The 27,966-nt window shown below is 36.4% G+C and overlaps 2 protein-coding genes across 4 annotated transcripts; one reads left to right on the forward strand and one right to left on the reverse strand.

Annotated features, from left to right (window-relative positions):
• Positions 1-11,997, forward strand: LOC130218423 (uncharacterized). 2 transcript variants are annotated; one of them, XM_056450613.1, is made up of 7 exons: positions 1-612; positions 1,315-1,608; positions 3,385-3,423; positions 3,502-3,753; positions 5,728-5,835; positions 5,911-6,147; positions 8,809-11,997. In XM_056450613.1, exons 1-7 carry the CDS (start codon positions 579-581, stop codon positions 10,155-10,157), a joined length of 2,313 nt encoding a protein of 770 aa, XP_056306588.1. In that variant the 5' UTR covers positions 1-578; the 3' UTR covers positions 10,158-11,997. The 2 variants fall into 2 exon arrangements, with proteins under 2 accessions (XP_056306588.1, XP_056306589.1); XM_056450614.1 differs by having other exon boundaries at positions 2-612; positions 1,362-1,608.
• On the reverse strand, positions 5,996-27,746 carry spice1 (spindle and centriole associated protein 1). 2 transcript variants are annotated; one of them, XM_056450616.1, is made up of 18 exons: positions 27,683-27,746; positions 27,047-27,163; positions 26,913-26,960; positions 26,683-26,829; positions 25,547-25,649; positions 25,343-25,461; positions 25,193-25,275; positions 24,995-25,101; positions 24,796-24,915; positions 22,625-22,896; positions 22,413-22,544; positions 22,182-22,305; positions 21,640-21,744; positions 19,290-19,636; positions 15,791-15,974; positions 15,630-15,705; positions 15,478-15,535; positions 5,996-6,082 (listed from the first exon to the last, which is right to left on the reverse strand). In XM_056450616.1, the coding sequence occupies exons 2-18, from the start codon at positions 27,137-27,139 to the stop codon at positions 6,059-6,061; spliced, it is 2,142 nt and encodes a 713-aa protein (XP_056306591.1). In that variant the 5' UTR covers positions 27,140-27,163; positions 27,683-27,746; the 3' UTR covers positions 5,996-6,058. The 2 variants fall into 2 exon arrangements, with proteins under 2 accessions (XP_056306591.1, XP_056306590.1); XM_056450615.1 differs by lacking the exon at positions 5,996-6,082 and adding an exon at positions 12,265-12,547.
• Positions 27,747-27,966: the final 220 nt, after the last annotated feature.

The following is a 27,966-nucleotide window of genomic DNA, read 5'->3' on the forward strand; positions in this document are numbered from 1 at the left end:
AAACAACATATTGTAGATTATCACAACAGGTGCCCACACCTTTTCAACAGGTGCCCACACAACATACGAAGAGCCTTCCTCTGAGGAGTAAAGTATTCCTTCATATTCGACCTCTTTGAACAGTATTTGTGTTGGTTTCATAAGACAAAAGCAGGTAGCCTGTAGCAGGTACAGAGGACACGCCCATACATTTCAGTGTATTCCTGAGCTCAAACTCTGTAGAGTGTATAATGAAAACAGAATATATAAGTGTATATATCAGTTTAATAAGCAGAAGTTTCAACATTTTATTGTGAATATGAAACCTTGTTGACTCAGTGTCGCCGGTCGCTCACCACATCCAGGAAGTGTGGCACACTAAGGAACTGCTCGAGACGCCTCGTTAGAAACTTTTGCATTAGAAGACATATGATTAAAAACGTGTAATTAGTGACAACAGGTCCCCGTCGACCGAACTTTTATAATCAGGATTTCCGTAAACAGAACCGACACGAATAACCGAGAGAGATTATCTGACGTCTGAATGGAAGTGACAGAGTTTAAAGAGGAGTCTGAGTTATTGCCCATTTAAAACTGTGATGGCTTCCACACCCGAGATACCCCACAATTCAGGTACTCTCTGTCTCTAAATATTCTATCTATCTATCTATGAATCTATCTATCCATGAATCTATAAATCTATCTATCTATGAATCTATCTATGAATCTATAAATCTATCTATCTATGAATCTATGAATCTATCTATGAATCTATAAATCTATCTATCTATGAATCTATGAATCTATCTATCTATCAATGAATCTATCTATCTATCTATCTATCTATCTATCTATCTATCTATCTATCTATCTATCTATCTATCTATCCCCAACTGAAAAAAACAGCCTAAACCAGCCTAGGCTGGTTGGCTGGTTTTAGAGAGGGTTTTGGCCACTTCCAGGCTGGTTTTTGCTGGTCAGGCTGGGAGATGACCAGCTTGACCAGCCTAGTCAGGCTGGGAGCCCAGCCAAAACCAGCTATGTTCAGCTTAAACCACGCTGGTCAAGCTGGTTTAAGCTGGTCATTTTCCAGCCTGGCAAGCTAAGACCAGGCTGGAAATGGCTGGAAACCAGCCTGGAAGTGGCCAAAACCCCTGTAAAACCAGGCTCGTCGACCAGCTTAAACCAACCTAAGCTTTTTTCTAAGTTTTTTTCAGTAGGGTCTGTCTATCTGTTTGTCTGTCTGTCTGTCTGTCTATCTATCTATCTAAACAAGATCAAAGTAGACAACATAAGTAATAAAAAATGGCACATTCTGCCCCACTCTTCCTACAGGACTAGAGCAGAAGCAAACAGTTAAGGGCCGTCTGCTGTCTTCGCAGATGTTGCTGGTGGATGGTCTGTATCACCTGGGACCTCTGCTAGACTGTGTTATATCCATGGGGCTGCTCTCTAGAGAAAACTGTTACGAGATTGAAGCTGAGCGAACACCACCCAATAGAGCCCGAAAACTTCTAGAGATTGTTGATGCTCAGATGGACGAAAGTGGCGCCTCTAGATTCATGGAGAGTCTGAGAAAATGCCAGAAACATTACCCACGTCTACGAACCTGGCTGACTTCAGAAGAAAGTATGCTATATGTTGCATAAAGTACTTTTGTCTTAAGGCGAGACACAGATTTTTTATGCTCCTATAATATTTTGAGATTTTGCTTCTTTATAAAGTGTTTTTTTTTCAGTCTAATATAAAAGAAAACATCCAAAATACAATTACACATTTTTGTTGTTGCCCTAATCAATGTTATTACAGTACATGTTTTTAAAGGTCATTTTCTAAAAATGTTAAACTCTAAAGAGTTTTTTTCCCCTCATGCATTAAATCATAAATCTTTACTTTAGCAGCATTTAAACCAGACATTTATTCACATCTCTCGTATCTACACTCACTGGCCAGTTTATTAGGTACATCTTACTAGTACAGGGTTGGACCCCCTTTTGCCTTCAAAACTGCCTTAATCCTTTGGGGCACAGATTCAACAAAATACTGGAAATATTCCTCAGATTTTTGGTCCATATTGATACGACAGCATCACTCAATTGCTGAAGATTTGTCGGATGCACATCCATGATGTAAATCTCCCATTCCACCACATCCCAAAGGTGCTCTATTGAATTGAGATCTGGTGATTGTGAAGGCCATTTGAGTACAGTGAACTCATTGTCATGTTCACGAAACCAGTCTGAGATGATTTGTGCTTTATGACATGGCCCGTTATCCTGCTGGAAGTAGGCATCAGAAGATGGGTACACTGTGGTCATAAAGGGATGGACATGGTCCGCAACAATACTCAGGTAGGCTGTGGCGTTGACACGATGCTCAATTGGTACTAATGGGCCCAAAGAGTGCCAAGAAAATATCCACACCATTACACCATCCACACCATTACAGCACCGCCACCAGCCTGAACAGTTGATAAAAGGCAGGATGGATCCATGCTTTTATGTTGTTGATGTCTGAAACACATCCGAATGTCGCAGCAGAAATCGAGACTCATCAGACCAGGCAACGTTTTTCCAATCTTCCATTGTCCATTTTTGGTGAGCCTGTGCGAATTGTAGCCTCAGTTTCCTGTTCATAGCTGACAGGAGTGACACCCAGTGTGGTCTTTTGCTGCTGTAGTCCATCCGCCTCAAGGTTTGATGCGTTCAGAGATGCTCTTCTGCACACCTCAGTTGTAACGAGTGGTTATTTGAGTTATTGTTGCCTTTCTATCAGCTGGAACCAGTCTGGCCATTCTCCTCTCACCTCAACAAGGCATTTGTGCCCACTGAACTGCCGCTCACTGGATATTTTCTTTTTTTCAGACCATTCTCTGTAAAGCCTAGAGATGGTTGTGCGTGAAAATCCCAGTAGATCAGCAGTTTCTGAAATACTCAGACCAGCCTGTCTAGCACCAACAACCATGCCATGTTCAAAGTCACTTAAATCACCTTTCTTCTCCATTCTGATGTTCGCTTTGAAGAGCAGCAGATCGTCTTGACCATGTCTACATGCCTAAACGCATTGAGTTGCTTCCATGTGATTGGCTGATTAGAAATTTGCGTTAACAAGCAGTTGGACAGGTGGACCTAATAAAGTGACCAGTGAAAACGCTTTTTATTTTATTTTTTTTAAAGAGACATTTATGAAAACCTTGCCTGAATATATACATTTTATTGTACAAAAAATGCTTTTTTTAATGAATTATGAAGTGATAAAAAAAGAAATTTAAAATCTGCTTAACGTGTCAATCAACTTGGGAATTATAGTAATAACTATCAGGATTTTTTTTTACCCCGTCTTGCCTTAAAGCTTAAACATAGTAATACAATGTAACATTTGTAACATTTTGTGCTCTCAAATCAGATCAACCCGCACCAGTTTGCATTCAGCAAGGTCCAACAGGTAGGAAAGTACCATCATTTTTAATGACATTTTTCTGTAAATGTCTCCATCCCTCACTGTTGTTCTTTCTCCATGCAGAACGTCATGTTCAGGCCCGATTTAGTGTTCTGTCCTCGCGCCTGGGCTGTTCTGCGCTGCCGGTCTCCTATGATCTTTTCTCTAGTGGCATTTTGACTCAGCTGGAGCTGGAGAAAATCGAAGCAATACTCATCCCAACCCAGCAAGCACAAACCCTGCTGTCCATCTGCTTGAAGAAAGGAGAAAGAGCGTGCAAGAGCTTTTATGCAGCCCTACAAAATGAGGACAAGCAGCTAGCTGAGGAACTTAATGGTCAGAAAACTATTATCCAAGTGTAAATGCATTCAATATTGTAATCTAAATGTATATTATATTACAACCTAAAAGCATGAAATATTATAAATGTTTATTGTGATATAAATGCATGCCAAATAATTTAGATGGATGCACTATTATAATTTGAAGTGCATGCTAAATGATGATTTATATTTATGCAGAATTACAATTTAAATGCACTCAATAGTATACTGTACAGTCATACAATATTATATAAATGCAGACAATGTTATAATATAAACACATGCAGTGTAATAAATGCACACAATATCAATGCATGCATGTATTATTATAATAATTAATATTATAAGCATAAGGCATGCGGAGTAATAAATATAAACGCATTTGTATAAATGCAATATCACACTCGTAGAAATGCGATGTGGCTGTGTATCGTCACTGGTGGGACACTAAGGCATGAGGCCGCATGCACCCCACCAGTGACGATACACAGCCACATCGCATTTCTACGAGTGTGATATTGCGTTTATACAACAGTTCGAGGGCATAATTGTGAGTATAAAAAATAACTACTTTGTTCCGCTATTAGGCTCGATTGAGATCTGCCTCGCCTTGACTGCAATGTAGTGAAGAAATACATCCTTAGTCAGACACTTTCTGAATCTCGCTGTTTTGCCGCCTAGAAACATCACCAGTGGCGGAGATCACGTTTGCTATTTTTATCACGGAAGAATGATCTCATGAAAAATACTAGTAATTTATAGTGAATACAGTGCATCCGGAAAGTATCCATAGCGCTTCACTTTTTCTACATTTTTTTTTATGTTACAGCCTTATTCCAAAATGGATTAAATTCATTTATTTCCTTTAAATTCTACACACAATACCCCATAATGACAATGTGAAAAAAGATTTTTTGAAATGGTTTTAAATTTATTAAAAATAAAAAAGCTGAAAAATCACATGTACATCAGAATTCACAGCCTTTGCCGTGAAGCTCTAAATTGGGCTCAGGTACATTCTGTTTCCACTGATCATTCTTGAGATGTTTCAGCAGCTTAATTTGAGTTCACCTGTGGTAAATTCAGTTGATTGTACATGATTTTTAAAAGCATACACCTGTCTATATAAGGTCCCAGGGTTGACAGTGCATGTCAAAGCACAAATCAAGCATGAAGACAAAGGAATTGTCTGTAGACCTCCGAGACAGGATTGTCTCGAAGCACAAGGCTGGGGAAGGTTACAGAACAACAACACAGTGGCCTCCATCAATGGAAGATTCTTCCTAGATTCTTCAGGACTCTTCCTAGATCTGACCGACCATCTAAGCTGAGTGATCGGGGGAGAAGGGCCTTAATCAGGGAGGTGATCAATAACCCGATGATCACTCTGTCTGAGCTCCAGTGTTCTTCTGTGGAGAGAGGAGAACCTCACAGGACAACTATCTGTGCAGCAATCCACCAAACAGGCCTGTATGGTAGAGTGGCCAGACGGAAGCCACTCCCCGCCTGGAATTTGCCAAAAGGCATCTGAAGGCATTCAAAATTCCCAAAGACAGGTGTGCCAAGCTTGTGGCATCATATTCAAAAAGACTTGAGGCTGTAATTGCTGTCAAAGGTGAATCAACAAAGTATTGAGCAGAGGCTGTGAATACTTATGTACATGTGATTTTTCAGTTTTTTTTTAATAACTTTGCAACAATTTCAAAAAAATCTTTTTTCACATTGTCATTATGGGGTATTGTGTGTAGAATTTTAAGGAAATAATGAATTTAATCCATTTTGGAATAAGGCTGTCACATAAAAAATGTGGAAAAAAAATGAAGCGCTATGAATACTTTCCGGATGCACTGTATATGCTAATTGCAATAAAATAATTTAAATGCATGCTATATATTATATAACAACACTAAATGTAAGATCTAATGTTGCTTTAGCAGGAAATTCACTAACCTTTTATTCAATTTTCCTTGCAATCTTCTCCTTGTAGTAAACAGTGTGGTGGAAGACCATAATAAACAGACTGAAGGCAGCAGCATTGTGCAAATAGCAGTGGAGGAAACCAGAGGTCACTTGAGAGCAGCTTTACCTCTTTCAGGTAATTCACGATTCAACATTATACCATAATTGACCACATTTTAGAATTCAACCAGACTGATATAGTTTCCATTAGGTGGCCTGCAGCAGGTGATGGCTCATCTGGGGTTGACCGTGGGCGATGAGATCAGATTTAACGTGTGTGAGGTCGGTGTGGCGATGGGTTTGCCGCGTCGGACGGTCAGAGAGTATCTTCTGGAAGGGGTCAGCATAGAAGACTCAGCTCAACTGGAGGCTCTGGTGTCCCTCTATATGGAGAAGACAAAAGATAAAGACAGGCTATTGAGCAGAGTGGCTGAACTCAGCCCTCAGTGTAAGTGATGGACAGACTTATGCAGATTCTTATCAGTACTACAAAAAACCCTAATATTTATATTGAATTACCTTTTCTTTTATGTAGAGTTTTTTAATATACATGTAGAATATCTACATATTATTTTAAGTAGATATTTTTATGCATGTTGCATTGCTGCTGCTTTTACTTTGTCTTAAAAGATATCTGAGCTTTAGAAAGCCCTAATGATTTACCTAAATACACGTGTAAGCATGTGTAATACTCTAAATGGATTTAAAATGACAATTTAAATGCATGTAATATTATCTTAATGAAGATTATAATCTAAATGCATGCAGTATAATGTAAATGCACCAGAAAATGACAACCACATGATGGCAGCAGTTCCTCCTCCTGAAGAAAATGAAAATTATTTTAGAAATCATGTTGTTTTTTAATATTTCTTACTATTATTTATGCTTAATAAATATTTTGAACTAATTTAGTAGAAAATGTAATGTTTATGAAAGAAGAAACAAATTTTAAATGCTGAATTTATGTCACTTGATCAGTTTAATTCATCTAAATTTATATATGTAAAAAAAACACTATTTTGTAAATGAAACTTTAAATGATACCATATGGGGATTATAATGTTCAATCAATTCAGTGTCAAAAATAATAATTTTCATATTTTTATGGGCATAAAGGCACAAATATCTTAAACACATTTCTAAACAAAATTAAATTAAGTAATTAAATGTAAGAAAATGTAAATTATTGATGTACATTCATGTGTTCAGGGTGTAAGAGAAATAAATTTAAAAAAAATTCCTTAATGTTTATAATGAATTCATTTTTGTGACATGCTTGTTCAAAATTAGCAGAAAAAAAATGTGCTTTCCAAAAATACAAATAGTTAAAAGTGAATTTTAAAGTTGTGACATGCATTTTAGGCAGAACAGACTACGAAAGCAGAACATAAACAATAACAAATAAATGCCCTTATCCACAACAAATAAGTAAATAAATACAAATCTGAAGAGGAAGAGTAATAAAAAAATGAATTAAAACAACCTGAAGAGGAAATTAATAAGAAGTTAATAAATAGTCATTTGAAGAGGAAAAGAATAATAAAAAAGTAAATAAAAAAATTTCTGAAGAGTTCGAGAATAAGTAAATTAAAAATTTGAAGAGGAAATAAGGTAACACTTTGTTTTGATGGTCCATTTAATTATTAGTAGACTGTCTGTTTAATATCTGCTGATACTGCTCCTTCAACAAACATTTAACTGACTTAAATGTGAACTTACACTAACCCTAACCCCAGCCTAACAGTCTACTTAAAATCTGATGAGAATTAGTTGGCATGTATGCAATGTAACTTAAATTCAACAAACAGACAATCAAAATAAAGTGTGACCGAAAACAAATGTATAAACAAGTAAATAAAAAAAAAATAAATCATAGTATAAAAAATAAAACAGTCACATACAATAAATTAAGTTAGTTAACAGACATATTTTTATATACCTTTCAAGAGTTCACACTTAGCTGATGATTAATTATAAGCTTGTTTGGCATGCTGTCCCGGGAGAGAGCCCTGAGCTCATAAGATCCTCGAGCCCGGGGCTCCCTCCCATTGCAAGGCGAGTTTGAGCTCAGGTAGATCTCGAGAACTCCCCCGCTGTAATAAACAATGAACAGCCAGTGATTGCTCTTGAGAGATAACCATTTACTAGGAGCATGTCTATAGTGCCGGTTTGGATTAGTCAATTAACTTATGTTGCATGTTTTTTGGACGGTGGGAGGAAACCGGGAAACCCGGGGGAAACCCACGTGAGCACGGGGAGAAAATGCAAACTCCGCACAGAAATGTCTGCTGGTTTAGTAAAGCCTAGAAGCAGAGACATTCTTGCTGTGAGGCAACAGTGCTAAGCACTGGGCCACCGTGTCACCCATCTAGGAAGAAGGAGGAGTAGGGGTGGATAGGGGGGATTCTTCAAAACGAAGATATCGGTGGTACGTAACCCAGGGTATTTGTAGTAGCTTAGGAGTCGTCTGATTGGTGCATTGAGAATTGGATAATGCGGATGCAGCCACTAGCAATCATAAGCACGTGATCCTCTCGAAATTTGTTTATAACTAAACTTCACTTAGTAAAACAATCCTATAATGAAGACATGTCATTTGCAACAAAAAAGAACATTAGAACACAAAGAACTTTTAAAAGACTATTCCTTGAGCCTTGCTTCTTGGAGGAAAACGCATTCAATTTTTAGAAAAGACTACATTTTATTTTGACATCTGTTCAATAACAAAGTTAATTTTATACAGAACCTTTTAAAAGCACCAGCTCAAAGTGCTTTATATACAAATAAAAAGTAAAGAGGTAAAATATACATTAAAAAACTAGAAAAAAAGACATGAAATCAGAAAATAAATGTAAAAAAACAATACATATTAAAACTACCCTAAAAAATTACATAAATGCTCATTTAAAAACACTCAGGGATTCTGCATTCCCAATTTTAGAGGGCAGACAATTCTACAATTTAGGTGCCAATGAAAAGAATCCCAAAGCCCCATAGATTTGAGATTTTTTTTGTTGACTTAACAGTTAAAAATATATCAGATGAGCGTAAAGCATGTGAAGGGGAGATAGACAGACCTTTTTCAAAAGCTGCTTGTCATCCGCAGGGGTCCAACTCTCTGAGAGGGGCTGTCTGCTGCTGAGACTGCTGCAAAAGGCAGAGACCCTCCTCCGCAGCGGGATCCACAGTCACCTACACAGCTGGGATCACCTGCATGACCAGGACCACTTGCGCAGCTGGGACTACCTGTGTCCTGATGACAGCACGGATCAGCGGACAGTGTGGGCCATCTTCAGCTTTCTGATGTGGGACTGCATGGCGGAGGTTCTGGAGGAGCCCGAGGCCAAGCCAAGCGGAGGAATCCTGAAAATGCTGGAGCAGCTGAGCGCCAGCGGGCGAATCGAAGGCCCTCTTCTGCAGGAGATCGAGCAGTGCTGGACTGAAGGAGACGGCGAGAGTCTCCTGCAGAGCGTTCGAGTGCTCGCTCAGGTGCTGAAAGACCTGCATCCCCATCAAGAAGGGCTCCAGCTGTCCTCTTCAGTGGAAGGCTTGTTTTCCTGCAGGCCAAGCAGGCTACACCGGGTCACTTCCTTCCAGGGCGTATCCTCACGGGTCATCCGGAAAGCTCTGAGCAGCATGGTTCCATCCACCTCGGATCAGGATGCAACTCTTTTGGCTAGACAGTATTTGGAGGCGTGTGTTCGTATTGCGCGCCTTTTAGAAGTTGTGCGACCCACAAGAACCACCATTGATTTTTCAAACGCCCAAGTTGCTACAGTTACCCAGCATGTTCGGTTTGTTCTATCAAATCCTGCTTTTAACTCCGAGTCCTTCGATGCTGGAATCCGGCATCGTTTGCTTTCGGTGTTGGAGTTTAATCCCGAGAATCTAGGCATAGGCTCTCTCATGCAGCTGCACCAGGAGACCCTTTCCGACTTGCAGAGCTATCTGCAACTTGGCGAGCATCACAACTTTCAGTTTATTCTCGAATCGGTGCGGATAATTGGTCCCGCGAAGCTTTTTTCTGCGAGTAGGGTTCATGGGCCTGTCGCTATTGATAATGGGGTGGAAGAAATCCTTCGCTTCATCACTTCAGAACCTACCTCGTTTTTAGTTCGCCTGCATTGTCTTTGTTATGAAGAGGGGAGGGGGCGCTTTAAGGTGTGTGTGCCGCGTTGTGCGTGTATGTATTTGCTCAAGGCTGAAGGTCTGCGGGATATGCAGTGGTGCGGAGGGGATGTTCTGGTGGAGGTCGGTGGGAAGGTGTGGGTGAGAGAGGGGGAAGGTGTGGGCTGGGATGAGCTCCAGGCTCTGGCTCAGAGACACTGCGCTCAGATTAAGGATGACGGCTGCTGCTTTAAGGTCAAGAGCGCTGGGTTGGAGTGCGAGGTCAAGTTTATATACAGGAGTGGAAGGCTGTGGGCTGTGCCGCATAGGGATTGTGTGGTGGATTGAAAATACGGGTTGCTGACAAAGCAGCGGGCCACAGTTTTGATGTTTAAAAGTATTTGAATGAACATTTTTGAAAAAGTATTAAAGATTACAAATGTATTTTATAGATTTAGGTTAAAAAATATATCTAATTTAAAAACTGTGAAAAAAACACTTTCCATTTTAAAAGGTGCAGGAATATGGTTACCCTTTGTGACTAACTAAAATTAATCCGGCTGGGATTACTAAATCTCCAAAAGTGTGTGGGATTCAGCTTTTGATCTCTACAGGCATCATTTACTGTATGTGCTTTTTGCATTACTTTTAGCTTTCTCTTTGCCAGTGCGTCTCAATCCTTCAGCACCAAGGCAACAGACAAGAGAGAGCTGCAGCTTTTACCTGTCAGTGAGTGCCAAATGGCTCCTACATAGCTGAAAGTGAAATAGTGGATTATTTGTTCAAATTTCAACAGATTTTTACGTTAACCAATTGAAAAGAAACAGCGTCATGTTAAAGGTGTTGATGCTGAACAGTTTTTCAAAAAAGGGTTTGTTATTCTATTGTCAAACTATTGCAATTTCTGTATCTATAAAGTTCAGTAACATGGTTGTGAGTGCATTTTATCAAGTAATCCTAAGAGGTAGGGTTTTGCTTCGTACCATATTTTCATAGATGTGAATGTTGTAACACTGACGTCTTCATGGTTGCATTTTAGTCTTTTGCCATAAACTAGATGCAGTTTTGATATCCAGGTTTTTTTTCCCCACAGATAATGGTATGGGCTAATTTGGGGGTTTTACACTGGAGTAAATTTTTCATAGTTCTTAGAACTATTAGCAGAAGTACCCACATGAATTTGGCATGTTTGTGCCACAGGAACGATGAACAATTGTAGTTCTAGGTTTGTCATTTGGGGGAACTAAATTAGCTCCTACTTTAGGGTAGGTCTAATCCAGCACGATAGGTACTAAAGGTGACTAAATGTACGTTGGTCCACACAAACCACCGGCACAGTATTTTAAGGTGTCATAAAACATACACATTCAAAATGCTAATGTTAGCAGCATATTTGTCACAGGTGCTTTACTGTTTTGTTTTGTTTCAATAGCATAACTTCTATGTCTACATTCTATCATCCCTATTAGCTTGAAACACAAAGGACATAATGCTTCGGTCATCGTGTCCTCCATACTGTAGCTGTCAGTTGGCTTATATCAGTTCCGATTGGTAGTGCTTATGCATCTGAAGCAGAGACTACATTTATCATTCCTCTACGCGATTTCAAAGGTAAAGTCTAGTCGAGAATTTCTTGAAATGGTGCAAATTTAATCTCTTGACAATTTTCGGTCCAAATGAAAAGCTATTAGGTTGAAAGTGACTTCTGCATGAGCGGTTTTAAGCTACATATCTAAAGCAACATGTCCAAACAATGAACCACACTGTGAACCACAACATGTTTCTGAAATGTCATGATCATTAGTATCTATTGCAAGCGGTAGATTCCATATACATTTCAAGGTAAAATCTGAATCTTTCATTTATTTAGGAAAATATATAGCCAATATACAACAATTAATATAACTTGGGATCAGATTCAGCACTGTTAACTACATATCAGTGTAACATTTGATGAAAAAGTATTACTGGCCTTAAGTTCAGTTGCTTCTGTGTGGCTTGGCCCAGTGATCATCGGAGAGTTGGATGACATTCGGAGGAGCAGCAAAATAATAGAACACTGTAACATTTCTGAATGATGACTGCTGTAATGGTATGAGTCTCAATGTACGAGTTTGAACGTGACCTGTATGAGAATAATCAAGGTAATTTCATATCCATGCTATATCAAAGTGTATTAAAATATTAAAACAGCATATTAAATAAAAGATTTCCATTGTTGGGTTGTTTATATGGTGCTGTGCTCCTAAAAATCTATTAGTAACCAGACATAATATACAAAATAATTAGGATTTCTTGTATGCCGGTGCTGGAAATTTAAAGTTATTTTGACTTATTTTTTTACAAATAAAAATTATCAAAAAAATTAAATAAAAATATGAATGTTAAAAAACGTTCTAATTGTTAAAGAGAAAACAAATACAAAGCATTTAACGATCTAAAATTTATTGTGGCATTTTTCATTGCATTCATACATTAAATAAAGCTGACAAGTCATTCAGCATGTCTAATATATATATAAAAAAATACTTCATATGAGAGTTCAAGTGAACTACATTCTAGATAAAATGTATCTATTCCTTTAACGCTCATGGTTTCTTACACTGGTCAGGAAGACCAAACTAAGGATGTTAAATGTATTGGAAATGCTGTGCATTGTAAATATAGTGTTATGCATAGAAACATTATTTGACGTGAGCTGACAATGCAAACCAGCCATCTCTTTTCAGCTTGTCCACCTGTCAGAATTAAGACAAAATGAAGCATGAATATAAAAGATGTAGGGTTGAACAATATATCGTTTACACATTAATATCACAATGTGTCTCACATTGCATGACTAGATTATTTATAAAATATTAAAAGATAAAGACGTTATTACTTTTTAATAATTATTTATACGAGGATGAACATTTTATTTTACATTTGATTGTTCAAATTTTGTACTTGAATAGAGTTAGACTTCCCAGAAAACCGTAAATTAGGGCTGCACAATATATCGTTTCAGGATCGATACACAATGAGAGTGTCCGCAATAGTCACATCACACGATCTGCAATATTAAGTTGGGATTATAGTTGATCAACAATTGGGAATACATGAGATTTGTGGAGTCATTGCAAAGTATAACCAGAACCGAGTGAAACTTTATCATTTGCTTGTGTTTTAAAGACATTTCAAGAAAGTATTTGGCACAATAACAAACAATATATGTAACTTTAATGTAGAATAATTTTACTGAATTATTAACGTAATGAAGACTGTACAATTTTATTTGACATTTTATTATTGCATTTCTGTTCCTGAATACTGATTGACTCTCTGAAAAAGCATAAAGCACTGTTTATTTTATTTGTTTTCTTTGCTATATATATATATATATATATATAGATAGATAGATAGATAGATAGATAGATAGATAGATAGATAGATAGATAGATAGATAGATAGATAGATAGATAGATAGATAGATAGATAGATAGATAGATAGATAGATAGATAGATAGATAGATAGATAGATAGATAGATAGATAGATAGATAGATAGATAGATAGATAGATAGATAGATAGATAGATAGATAGATAGATAGATAGATAGATAGATAGATAGATAGATAGATAGATAGATAGATAGATAGATAGATAGATAGATAGATAGATAGATAGATAGATAGATAGATAGATAGATAGATAGATAGATAGATAGATAGATAGATAGATAGATAGATAGATAGATAGATAGATAGATAGATAGATAGATAGATAGATAGAATAGATAGATAGATAGATAGATAGATAGATAGATAGATAGATAGATAGATAGATAGATAGATAGATAGATAGATAGATAGATAGATAGATAGATAGATAGATAGATAGATAGATAGATAGATAGATAGATAGATAGATAGATAGATAGATAGATAGATAGATAGATAGATAGATAGATAGATAGATAGATAGATAGATAGATAGATAGATAGATAGATAGATAGATAGATAGATAGATAGATAGATAGATAGATAGATAGATAGATAGATAGATAGAGAGAGAGAGAGAGAGAGAGAGAGAGAGAGAGATTAAAATATATATTTACTTTTTTTCCCCAAGTGTATATAACTACCACTGCAAAAAAATATCAGAATTCGGTTCATACATTCAGTATTATCTTTGCTTGAACTTACCCGATCTAGTTTGAGCTACCAGAACTGTTGCTATGACAACGAAACAATCTTGGATCGTGTCAAATCGTCAATAACCAAATCCAGCTAACTGAGTAATCCACGTACGAAGAACAGACCCCTATTATTAAGATGCAGTTTGGTTGATCAGATCACAAGTAAACAATGAACACAAATGCAAGCAGTAAAGGGATTATCACAAAAAAAGCGTATCCAATCTGAACTGCACAGTACCAAACACAAAAACTACATTTGCACAAAATATAATTTCAGTTTAAGGTAAACTGCTTTGGAACAGCCTGCCGATTGAACTAAATAGGCAAACAGATTTAAACACATTTTAAAGAGAGGTCAAAAAGTGGTTCAAACTAAATCAGGTTTGTGATTGTCAAGCAGTTTCTTCTGTTTTTTTATTGGTAATGTACTTTAATATTGATACAACAGTTCTGTCTGGTTCTCGAATCTGATTGGCTGATAGCTATGCAATATTCTGCATTGTCAGAACTCGTACAGCCTCTTCACCCTTGTGTATTATTCCACCCACATAGAGTGACAGCAGATCAATAAACTCATTACAGTTGGACAAATATTGCAGCTGTTGGACAACATAATGTACTTTTGAGGCTTTTTTTGGGCGAGAATGTAGTTGTTTAGATTGCAGCCATGCAGTTTATTTATAAGGTTAGTGCCTATATTAAATATTTATCATTTCTGAGATGCAGCGCGTCAGCATCCATCAGCCTGTCATTAAGCAGAGCAAAGACGGCTGACATTGTCCATCCACAAGATGGCGACAAAGGCAGCATAATAAGCCCTTAGAGGAGAAAAAAAAACAGAGAAATACTGGAAGATCTCTCTCTAAGTTGATGGCAATTCATGCCGTTCAGCCTTATAATCCTATAATGTGAGCAAATGTTTTGTCATCACTTTGACATTACGCTAGAGAATCATTCAAATAATAGCTCTAAAGTGATGTTCATGAACTAGCAACGGTTTCTGCTGTTCTGACGTCAGCTGTAGATGTGAATGAATGACAGAAGAAAGTAGCTGATGATACAAAAGGGTTTTTAGACTCTCCATGTTTGATTTTCTTTTTTATATACACGATTATGCCATCGAACTGTTGTATAAACGCAGTATCACATGAGTAGCAGTGCCATATGGCTGTATATCATCACTGGTTCGACACAACGCACGCCTCCCACCAGTGCACAAATATAAAGATACTTGTTTTAGTTTATAAAAAGCCTAACCAGGAACTAAGGCTGCAAATTAGCCATTTGCTAGAAGCCAATATGTGGAGCAATGTTATACAAATGTATCATTATCTACAAAATGAAAAACAACTCTAGATGTGGTTGTTGTTTAGACCAGTGTTCAGTTCTGTCTACTTGTGATTGGATCCACTAAAGGGCATCGTAATGCCAAGTGGAAAATAGTTGCCTATAGATGGTTAAATGTGAATAATAAAAACAAGACTTCATACCTGATTTTCTGGGATTTCCCCACTATCAGAGCTGTGTGGTGAGACTCTTCCAGCTGACCTGAGAGAGAAGCAATAAAAACAATACACCGCTATGGAAAAGGTTTCTGACTGTATCTCATTAGCAAATTGTTCCTTGCCTCTTTATAACTTGCCTTCGAATGCTAGCACTGAGTTGTGGTGAATGGTTTCTCTCAGGAAGTGGATTGAAGCCTGGATTGAAGCCTTTAACTGTCAAACACAAACAGCGGTCATGTATCAGACACCCTCATTCTGCAGAGACTGAGGGAGGATGTTAGCACATGGGCACACACACCTGTGAGAGTGCTGCTGGAGGAAGGAGGAACAGGAGAGATGGCAGGAGAAACTCTGATGGATGTGCTCTGTTTCTGTTGCTCAATCAGCTCTAGTAGTTTAGCTCTAGCTTCGGCACTTTGGCGGTTCAGTTCCTGCAGTTTCTGTTCGATCTCCATTGCTGAAGGTCTTTCTGCTGAAACAGGCTGGATAGAAATGACACAATTTTAAGAAACTACAACATCCAAATCTAAGGTGTACTATAAAAGCAGATTATAAAAGCAAACTTATTACAACGATTACAAATTTTGGGTGTTAAGAAAGACTTGGGAAATTGTGGAAACATTAAAGTGTAATTTGATCAGAAGAAAATCCTCATTGTGCATTTATACTTTGAACACAGCTCAGCCAATCATAATCAAGGACTAAAGTGAACTATACATTTTTAAATAAAACTAATATTTCTTATATCAAATAAATGAAATACTGCACTTAAGAGAAATATAAAAATCAGATAAAAGGTTAGTTATTAGTCAAACGTGATAAAAACAACAACTAATTTTAAAAGGCTAAATAATATCAGAATAATTTAAAAGTAAGAAAAAAATCTGTCAGAATTGGCTCTCAAAAGCTTTTTTGTACTTATTTATTTAGCTATTTTTGACTTTCTATTCAAATCAAAGAAATATATCTGTAAGTGCTGTTATCAAGCATTTTGCATAATTGCACATTTATTTACATATTTGTTTCATATTTCATTCTTTAGTGATTTAAGGTTATAATATTTTGTATTAATTTGGCTGAAGTGTATAAATGTAAATGTGTTGGAAGGTTTAAATGTATTATTTCATTTGTTGTATTTTAAGACATTTAATATAGAAACGTGTCACTTTAAGGAAATGACGTGTAATGTGAGTGACTTGTTTATGAATCGCCGGATAAACGGACGATGACGGCATGTCAATGCTGTGTAAAGTTACATGTTTAAGGAGCTTAAAGTTGCTGCTGTCATAAGTCAAAAGGACAGTGAAGAAGACTTGATTAAACCAAGGACCCTCTTTTAAAGACAAGCGACCAACGAGGTATTTGTTTTGCTTAATGTATTAGATAATCGTGGTTTGTATGATTTCTTATACGTTTGTACTGTGTTCATTTACTAATACAGTTCTCACGGCGTCATGGCGTCAGGCGCAAAGCACATTATGGACGACCTTAAATAAACGCCCGTTCTGGAGAAACAACCTGTGTCTGTGTTGTTGTGAAAAGAGTTACAATATCATCATGGTTACACAAAAATATTAAGCCAGGGCAAAAACATAATTATTATGTATAAATAGTTATTTTGTCAAAACCGACCACTTTGCTTTTCTTTCTGAACTTTTGCACATTTTTATTAAGCAAACGCATTTACAAAAATATGATTTATGGAAATTTATAAAAATTTAGTTATCCTATTATTTAAAATTATATTTTTAATTATTAACAAGCTTACATATATATGTTAAAGATGAAACAAATGTGCTTTCAGTAAGGACTGGGAAAAGTGCTTGATTTACAAAGACATTCCCAGCTAAGTAAACTATACTACAGCTCACCCATTAGGCTTTGTTGTTATGCATGTTAAATGCAACTTTATTTACTTGTTATTTTTAAATTTATCAATTTTTTCTTTGCAATACTGTATGAACTGAGATGAATATATTAATGGTTTGACAGTATAATGTATCTACTGTAGCTAACTACAGTATATCATTTTAATGTGACATGTATTTTTAGATGTTATGATTTCTTTCTTTTTTAATTTGCATTATTAAAATTGTACATCAAACTAAATAAAAATACAGGTTTTTAAAAAATTTTTTACTCGTACAAAGAAAAGGAAACTCACAATTGACTCAAAAAATGTTTGAAAATTGAAATAGATGCTCCATTTATTTGAAAAAAAAAAAAAAAAAAAAACAGCTCATGTGAGCAGAAGAGACTTCTTTTAAAACAAACTACTAGAATAATTGTTCTAAAAAAGCTGGTGACATGGAATTAAACCAGATTTTGGTAAAAACCCAAACATAAATATAAAAGAAAACAAAAAAAAATCTGAAAAATGTGTTGTGTATTAACAAATACAATGACACATTGAGAAAGCACTGAACTACTGAAATGTATTTAATACTTTATATAAAAGGTTTTTTTGGTGATGGCAGCTTAAAGACACGTCTCATATGGAGAATGAAGTCTCAGATCAGATTTTTTTTTTCACAGATTGATAGACAAGACCCACTGATTCTGTAGGTCTTGTCTATCAAATCTGCTCTTTTTTAAAAATTTTTTATTGGATTCAACTCAGGTGACTGGCTGGGCCATCCTACAGCATGGTTTCCGCTACATTCATTCTTCCATGGCTTAGCGCCACACCAAAATTCATTCCAGTCCTGGTTACATCACAGCTTTTCATTCAAAACATTCAAAAAAAAAAAAAAAGACCCAAAAATGTATTAAAAAGGATAATGAATTATAATAGCACAAACTTTTCTGTTATTGTAGTAGTGCTGTGCGTTATTTTTTTAACCCTTTACGGGGACATGCTAACTGACTGATTGACTGACAGGTGTGTGATGCGTGAGGCCAGCAAACACGTCGTAGCTTTCAGTTATGATAAACAGTTTCCATACTAATACTTTATAGATAAAGATCTATGACTCTGCATACAATGACTTTATCTTGCTGGAGTGTTACTTTACTTCCAGATGCATCAATGCTGCTCTTGCTTCCTAGCAAATCTAATAAATGTTGAAGACACTCTTTACATAATCGTACTAAATTGCACTTCAGCCGCATTTAGTTGAGAGCGCGCAAGAAAATCGGCACTTGAGCAGTGTATATTTGAGGGGGCGTGCAAAAGTTGTGCATTAATAGAGGAAATCAGCGTGCAAGCAAAGAGATTAGCATGCTTGTATTACATGAATGCGATCTTGACTTGTAACACTGCGCTCACAACATTTGTCATTGAAATAACGCCATAGGAAGTTGTTAGATCTGTGTAAAAGGCCTGCCACCACAGCTAGAAAAAAATCCTAGAGGAAACAGTGTACAGCTTGCTTTTCTTTGAAACTATTTGATATTTTCCTTGGCTGTGTTTAGGATCATTGTCCTGTTGAAATGTCCACACTGGTTTCATCTTCATCATCCTGGTAATGTAGATGTTAAACTAAAGCAGCTAAATTTACAATGATGAAGAGCAGAGGGCTGCTAAATAACTAACTTTCACTTCCTTTCTGCACCTCCCTTTCTTCATGTGTTCAATATTTTACCTGTGTCATTTCATTTGTTTACACAACTTAATTAGTAAACTAATTAGTTTTGTTTTGCATTTATGAATTTCTTTGATTATTACCAACATCCTGTGAAAAATTCAAGTCAAAGCACCTTCAAGAATATGTTTGAGTAAAATGGGGACGTGTTAAATACTTAATTCCCCAACTGTATGTAAAGGCACAACTATGTGAAAATAGTGCATAGCTAACCTGCAGTGTTTGCTGTGACTCTGCGCAGTGTGATGTTTGTCTACACACGGAGCTGGTTGTAGAGAATGTTTCTGCGCTCTGCTCTCTGGACACTGAAGCTCCGGCTGGAGATGGACGCTGCTGCACCAACTGAGCCCTGATGGCAGCATTCTGTCGAGTCAGTTCGGCAATCTCCTCCAGCATGGCATCCTGAGAAAGATCGTCCAGCAGATGAGCGGGTCGTGGTAGACTAGCGAAGGAGGAAGGAGAGATGGAGATGTCAAAGTCCTCCAGTGAACCCTGACTTCCTGTTGCAGCACAGGAGCCGCTGTAGAGCTGGGTGGCTGAATGCGGATGTGGACGAAACGCTGGAGAAGTAACCAACACAACGTTGAGTCATACACACATTCATGAGTCACTTACATTTAACCCAGTTACAAAAGAAAGAAAAGCGAGTGACTTTACAAAAACACAAGAACACACATACACTTCAATTTTGATTGTTAATTCATAAAGTAGATCCGAATAACATATCTGTCATTATAAAACATTTTTAGAATTATTCAGTGTACTATGAAGTTGTTTGGTTGTTCCGAGTGCTTGCATGTTGGTCCAAATCAGAAGTTCTCATTATTATTTATTTTTAACATTTTCCAAAGAAAAAAAGGTGGTGTGGGGTGTAGTAAATTAGCTACCACGATTCTAGGTAAACTGAATGGTTGCTAGGGCATTGTTATTCACGCGTTCACAGCTTTGGGGGCTTGCTAGGAGGCTGGGTTAATGTATTATTCATTCATTGATAATATTTCACATACTCTGCTCAAACAAACTTCTTACCACCATGTCGACATAACTGAGTGTTTTCCAGGGAATTTCTGAGTATTCTGAGTGGATGTTAGTTTTCAAGTCAAAAATCTCTTTGACAAATTCTATTCTATTTTTGTACCCCTAACCCTTCTCATTGGCCCTTGAAACGGAGTGTGCAGGAGAAGGGCTTCAAAATTTACCCCTAAGAATTGGGACACCACTACAACACCAGCACACGTCATCATACGTCATCACGATCTCTCATATGAGATCGATGATCACGACTGCTGTAGTTATTCCAGTTGTGTTACTTTGGTTTTTATCTTCAGGAAATCACTGAAGGCATATATCATGTTATCATAACAGTATAATGTGGCAATAAGACCGTAACTGTACTGTGCATTCACACTATGACAATATTCATCTATGTAAACATACAAAAAACAACTTTAGCATTATAGCAGACACTATAAAAGGTCATTCCCAGCCACTAGACTTTTCTGACAGGGTATTCGAGTGTCATTGAGTGATAGAATGTTGTGGGACTGCTGTACAGGAGTTATTATTATGAATGATAGCTAGCAAAATTTTGCGAAAACTTGTAATAATCACAAAAATGTGTGCATCTCCTGAATTCCGTGTGCAGCTATGCTGCTGTTGTAGATGGTGTATTCTGGAAAATTTTCCTACCTCTCGGTTTCATGTATGGTCCTGAAAAATCCTCATTTTGAGGGCTATCTAGCACTTCCCCTTAGCCATAAGCCATCAAGCTAAAGAGAATTGGAATACCCCTACCTCTTCACGTGAACACGCAAAACAAAGGGTAGGGGTCAGGGAAGGGCTAAGGGGTAGAATTGGGACTGAGCCTTAATGGTGGAAAAGCAGTCAGATTGCACACATCCTAATAAAACTTTAAGTAGGTGCTCGATCAAATTAAACCAAAATGAAATGATAAACAAGTGAAAATTGCTCTCAAAAGACTATTTTTAATTATTTATTTATTTTTAATTCTTTGTTTTAATGCCATATCAGCAGCATTAGCTATCTTCATAGCAATATTCACTATTCAACTGTTTTCTAATCATTCATTGTACAAAAAAATACAAATGAACAAATAACAACAATGATATAGTCATTTAGGTTGATTCAATACAAATTTCAAACGTTCTGACCTACAGTATGTGCTCAAGTGACCTGATGAAGACCTTATAGGTCAAAATGTCTTAATAAATTGTCTTTTGCGAGAGATAGTGGCAGTGTGCCCTTATTTGTTTGTTTATTATTCCATTTGTTTAGTGGTGGAGACTTTCTTTATATTTACTTTTTTTTCAGAAAATAAAAGTGACTAAACAAGGCTGCTGCTAGAAGGTTCTGGGGTAGCTGCTAGGTGAAAACCCCAGGATGTTGAAATGCTTATATATGTAGATTATAGGACCTTATTGCTCATGGGAATTTTTCATAATTTTTCCCAAAGTGCTTAATTTAAAATGAACAGTTATTCTACCCTTAACACAACTGTGAGTAAACTGACAGATTGGGAGATCTTTTTGCATTTCCAACTGACCGGTGTGAGGATGACCATCTCGTTGTCGAGGAGGAGAAAGCAGCACGGCTGCAGAGACAAAGTCCTGTTGCTGTAGATCCTTTTCAGTCTCCGGATGACTGCTTCCTAGATATTACAGAAAGAGTTCACAATTTATTACCATATCAGCTTCAAAGGCTATTTCACGAAGACATCAGATAAAATTTACAGACACAAAAATATATAAATAACACTATAAAACACAGGTTAATGACAATGAAAAATCCAAACAACAAATAAAACAAGATAACTGATCCTGATCAAGCAGTCATTAATAAAATACAACTGCAAGGACTTGTGCAACATCATGCTGCTTGTTCAAATTACTTATTTAAAATCAGCTAAATCAACACAAATCTTGAGATTTTTTTTTTTGACAACTTAATTGTTATATGTTCAATCCACTTAAATTTGTAAAAACAATTAGGTTAACTTAATCGATTTGTGTTAGGACAACATGAAAGAACTGTGTGGAACCCTTGAGGTTTTTATTACAGTGCGTGCATGTACTTTGTGATGGTTACTTTGAGTTGTGTTGTCTATGATTTGCACTGTTCTGTGAGGTTCTGCAGAATCTGGTCCTCCTGCCATCAGGGTAACAGCATTTAGTCGCTGCTCTAGATCAGAGATCTGCCGCTGCAACCTCGCCTGTATGGGGGAAAAAAAAAACTTAGTGAAATCTAAATCAACAACAAACTTAAAATCTGGATGATTGTTGAAAAATACAAATATACAATCTGGATGAAACAGGTCACCTGAATGGTGGCGCTCTCCTCTCTCAGCGTCAGGGACTCCACAGTCAGAGCATCAATCAAAGCCCTCTGCTCCTTCACCTCGTCTTCTAGCCTTCTTCTCTCCTGTGTCTCCCTCAAAGACTCCTCATCTCTCTGTGAGCAAGTGATGTTGCTAATAAGGTAATGATCAAGTAAAAAAAAAAAGTTTGAAAATCCCTCACATGTGCCCTCACTTTTTTAATATGACTGGTTATACGTCTGAGTGTGGTCAGTAGAGCCACAGAGAAACCGGTGAGGCCTGGTTTCTGCTGCTGAGGTCTGGTTTCTAAACTTTGAGGATTCCGCTGGTCTAGAGAGTCCAGCTCAGTCTCCACCTGTTCAAGCATGCTCTGCAGAAGCTCCAGACTGGACTGGTTTCCTGCCAATGAGTTCAACCCCGAGCCATTCGGAGCAGATGTTTGTGCTGAGCGCCCCCTGCTGGCTTGAGCTGACCTGTTCTTAACACCTAGATAAAAAATGAGGTTTGAATATTGAGAAAAGCAGAAAGTTGTTTATGTACTTCTCATGTCATACACCAGACTGTTTATGACATTGAAAATAGTCCATAAAGCATTTTTATTCTATAAAGAGACATTCACTTTGAGGATAATAGCAAATGATAATGATTCTGCTTATTTTTAGTTTATGCTTTGCTTTTTGCATTACCCCCCTGTGACCAGCAGATGTCCACAGTGCACTACATTTCTAGCACATTTGCCCAGTGAATCCAGCTCGTGTAATCTAACTCAGTGTTTCCCAACCCTGTTCCTGAAGGCACACCAACAGTACACATTTTCCACCTCTCCCTAATCAAACACACCTGAATCAACTCAGCAGAACATTAGGAAAGACCCCAAAACCTGACACGAATGGGTCAGATAAGGGAGACATACAAAATATGTACTGTTAGTGTGCCTCCAGGAACAGGGTTGAGAAACACTGATCTAACTCATCAAAAAAGCTTAACATCAAGCAGAGCTTCTCCACAATGTCATTTGTAGCTTTAAATTGCACAAGCCCTTTATATTTCAATGAAGTCTGAAGGGCTGTCATTGTTTTGTCATTTATTATGTTAAACAAAATTGTTCTGGACATGATCCCAATAATTAAGTCAGATATCCAGCTTGCTACATTACTTGTGCATTTGACCAGTGACTCCAGCTTATGTAACCTAACTATTCAAACTCTGAATTTAAAGAACACAGTCAGTGAAGTGAAATAAAAGCTAAACCAATTAGTTTTCCACAGTATTTTCGAAGGAGGCAACACAAAGATGCTGAAACTATACAGTATACCTGAGATACTTTTATTTTTGTTCTTTAATTTTCTAGGCTGGCTTGCATAGCTTTCATGTCATTGTTTATATCATTCCCTCCATGGTATAACCAATTGTTTTCTAGATAGTCATTATCTTTAATTAAGTTTTGAAAAGAAGGCATACGATCAAGCAGAGCTTCTCCACAATGTCATCTGTAGCTTTAAATTGCACAAGCCATTTATATTTCAATGAATTCTGAAGAGTTGTCCGTTTTTAGTCATTTACTATGTGAAAAAAATCGTTCTGAAAGTGATCCAAATAATTAAGCTTATATTATCGTAATAGCAGTCTGAATTCTGCTGTTGGTTTAAATTTAGTAAAAAAATCTTTATAGTTATTGAGCTTAGTGTGAGTGACCCTTAAATCATTATAAGAAAATATATAAAATCCAGAAATATTTTTTAAATATTTCCAAAAAATTGCTTAGAGATTTTTTTTCAACACATTTTAAAAAAGTTGTAATTAAGTTATTATGGGCTTGAATGAGTTATTCCACAAACATTTAAAAGAAATGCAAACAATGGTCCTTAAACTTCATACGTTTCTCAAAATCAAATTAGATGACTGTCTTTCAATCATATGTTTTGGTTTTCAGTCTCAGTGATGATCTCTGAATAACCAACAGGAGATCTGGGTGGCCTTTGCATCAGTGCTTGCTCTGTGCAAAATATTGTTGTCTTGAACCTACCCATACCTCACTTTGATCTCAGAGTGGCTAAGAATTATCCTTGGACAAAAATAAAGTATAAAAAGACAAATGGGAATTTTTTTTTGTTTTTTGGAAAGCAGTAGCAATGTATTACTTACTTTTAATGATACACAAAAACTGGAGGATGATTTTAAAAAGATATCATTTTCTCCTTCACAACCTTTGTACTTATAAATTATTGTATTAATTATTTTGTATTTTTCTACAAATATTTTTTTATTATTTATTTTTAACTTAAAATGTGTAATTGAACCTCTCTCACATTTGTTTTTATTTTAGCAGTGGATGGGGTAGGCTCAATAAAATGATAACTTTCTTAAATTAAAAAACCTAGTTACCGTGTTGAGAGGAAGCAGGCTCCAGGTTTAAAACCTGGTTGACAAACGAGGTAGACTGGTTAACACCAGGATGAGTCTGTCTAGACTTTACCTGCTCTACAGCCACTGTGGCATTGAGGGCTAGAAAAGAAAAAACAATAACAAATGATTTTGACTTCATGTTTGACTTGCACTGAGATAAATACGCTCATGTTATTACCTGCGTGGCCTTCTCTGACTCCTGTAGTGAATGGTTTCTGGGGTAGATCTTGCTCTGGATTATCTGAGCCCTTTGGAAAGGACTTTGGCCTACATTTATTTCTTTTCCTGAAGACAAGCATTTTAAAACAACACCATACAACACCAATTTATTACAAATTGTGAGCAGCGCAAAGAATAAATGAAGAGTCTTTCAAACCTGTGCATCAAAGATCTGAGGTGCACAGAGGCATCCTGGACTTCTTCACATTCTTCTTCATGCTCCTCCAACTCATTCAGGGCCTACAAATTAGGTTTCATTATTTGAGAATATTTTATGGAGTGAAAAATGTAGATGGTGCGGCCGTACCTGCTGATCCATCATAGACTGGCTGAGCAATGACAGCTGTGTTGGAGGATCAGGTTTTTGATGAACAGGAAGCTCAGAGTCAGAGTCACAGTCAGGTGCCACAGTAATGCTGGGGAATCCTATAACACACTCTTAACTTATAAGCATGCACATGTACATAATACCTTTCAGCATATTTATTTCTACAACACAATAATTGACTACCTGTGCGTCTACGAGGTGCATCGCCAAAAAGGTCTTTCACTACAGCCAAAGCTCTGTCTGATCTTGCAATGACATCCTGCAACTGACAGTGATCTGAAAACACCTGAACAAACAGATTAGAGTGATTGGATCCATAAAAAAGGTGAAGTCAAAAGGTTAGTAAGAGATTGTCTGGATCCTTTAAAACCTGATACATTCAATAATAGTCAGAAAATGTGTATTTTTGAACAAAATATTTAAGGATAAAATCTGATACGACAGGTTTTTTTTGGCTCATATTGCGTAATATAAGAAAGTATGTAGGTTTAATTGAAGCTCAATTTTAGAGCAAACTGAGACAAAATATGCACTTTGGTAAAGAAGCTTATATTTATATGGCTGAAAAATAAGATGAATTTCTGTAAATTTATAATGTCTCTAACTGTACAGCAGACTATTTGCATAAAATGCATACTGTGTCTTAAATTCTACTTGGTTATACGATCAAAGCTCTTTGTTTTTTGCCACATGCAAGAAAAACTACAATGCCATTCAATAAAAAGAAAAATATGTACAATCAATAACCACTTATCAAAATGTTGAATTTTGTTCTGTAAATAAATATATGTTTAAATAATCAAATAAACCTAAGATGTTTTGGTCCAGAAAACACTGCTTTGAAATGCTGCTAATTCTAATATTTAGAGACCCCCGATCCTAACTTGTTTAATATTTTATTAATATTATACTGCGAAAAATTTATTTCAAATGATCCAAAAATATGATCTGGAAAGCATGTTATATTAATTTTAAATAATACTTTTTACTCCATACAACGCTGTATTTACTTGCATATTCATTTATCTTTAAATTTATCTCTAAATTTTGGATTTATTTGATTATTATTAAATAACTTTTTGTATTAATTCTTCCATAATTGTTATAATAATTTTATTTATTTGATTATTTCTTTAATAATGATGTATGGTTCTTTTTTAATTAGTTAAATTAATTCATTAAAATGATTGCTTAATTTGGCTGAAATAATTGTTGGTGCATTTAATCTGAACTTTCCATGTGCATCAATTATGATACAGTAGTTTAAACAAACTACATTCCTCCCAGCTATAGTTATAACAAGCCTAATCCATACACACTTCTCTGATGATGTCTCGTTTGGCTCTATCAAGTCCTGGAGGGCTCAGGGGCTGGTTCTTCCTCCGTCTGCGTGTTAGAGCCTTTTCTTTTAACTCCCACTGTGCCACGACTCTGTTCTGAGACCTGTGCATCTCATGACGTCGAGCCTGAAAGCAGATCAATACCAGGCTAAAAATACACTATTGGCAAAAGCATAAAAAAATAAATGCTTTCATTGTAAACATCTTACCAGCTCCTCTGGCGTGGCTTTGTGCACTGAAAGATCATTGACTGTGCTCTAAAAGATCAAATAAAATAGAAATGATGAGGCACTACTTGCAGAAATGAATTTAGTGTATACAGATGATCACATTCTTTTCTTACCACCCATTCTTTCTTGGGTGCAGACACTTTTCTGGTTCGTACGGGTCTTTTACCAGCACAATAGAAAGGACGGTTTATTCGCACTAAAGACATCTCAGTAACAGAAAGGGGTATCACCTAACGTTAGAGGAAAAAAAAAACAATACAATAATGAACAAAACAAACAACATTCTGATCTAACAATAAACTTTGCATTTTAAGATGAATAGCTTTCTGTGCAAAACACTGAAAATCATGTCAATCAATATATTTTTACGATACAAGTCAGCCTCATTTTTTAATACTATAGTAATCTCAAATTCAGCATGGATTTCTTACAGTTCACCATAGTAGTAAAGGCTAGTTTTAGGAAAACTATAGTTATAAAGTTAGTAATCACTGTGCCAAAACATATTCCGCTATAATGTAACCACGGTAATTTCTTGCAATAGTTTATTGCAAGCTAAAATCATGCCAAAAAAGGCTGTAACGTTAGGTTATAAAAAAGGTAACGTTGCGTTGTTAAAGCTCAGCTTGGCTAACTGTAAGCTAATCGTGTTTTAACAATGACTGACAAAAACCGAGACAGTAATAATAAAATATATATTTTTATTTTAGATGAAAATGACTGGAAAAAACAATAGACTGTGACTTTACCGTTTGTTTGGTTTGTGCTGTTAGTAACAGGAGGAAGCGAAGCGTTGATCTGGACGAATTTAAAAGCACCGCTACAATGGACCAAAGTTCAAAATAAAAGTCCTCACCTTGGATGGCAAACGTTCGTCCATTTAAGTCAATGTTGATTCTCGCTAATTAGAATACTTTTTACATTTGGAAATATGCTAAATTTAGTTTGGATAAATTACCTTTTTATATGTTTTTTTTAAATACTTGTTCCACAAACAATAAAAGACCATCACTTCGTAGCAATCCACCAGAGA

The sequence above is a fragment of the Danio aesculapii genome, chromosome 24 (assembly GCF_903798145.1).
Source record: "Danio aesculapii chromosome 24, fDanAes4.1, whole genome shotgun sequence".
In the NCBI taxonomy this organism is placed as follows: domain Eukaryota; kingdom Metazoa; phylum Chordata; class Actinopteri; order Cypriniformes; family Danionidae; genus Danio; species Danio aesculapii.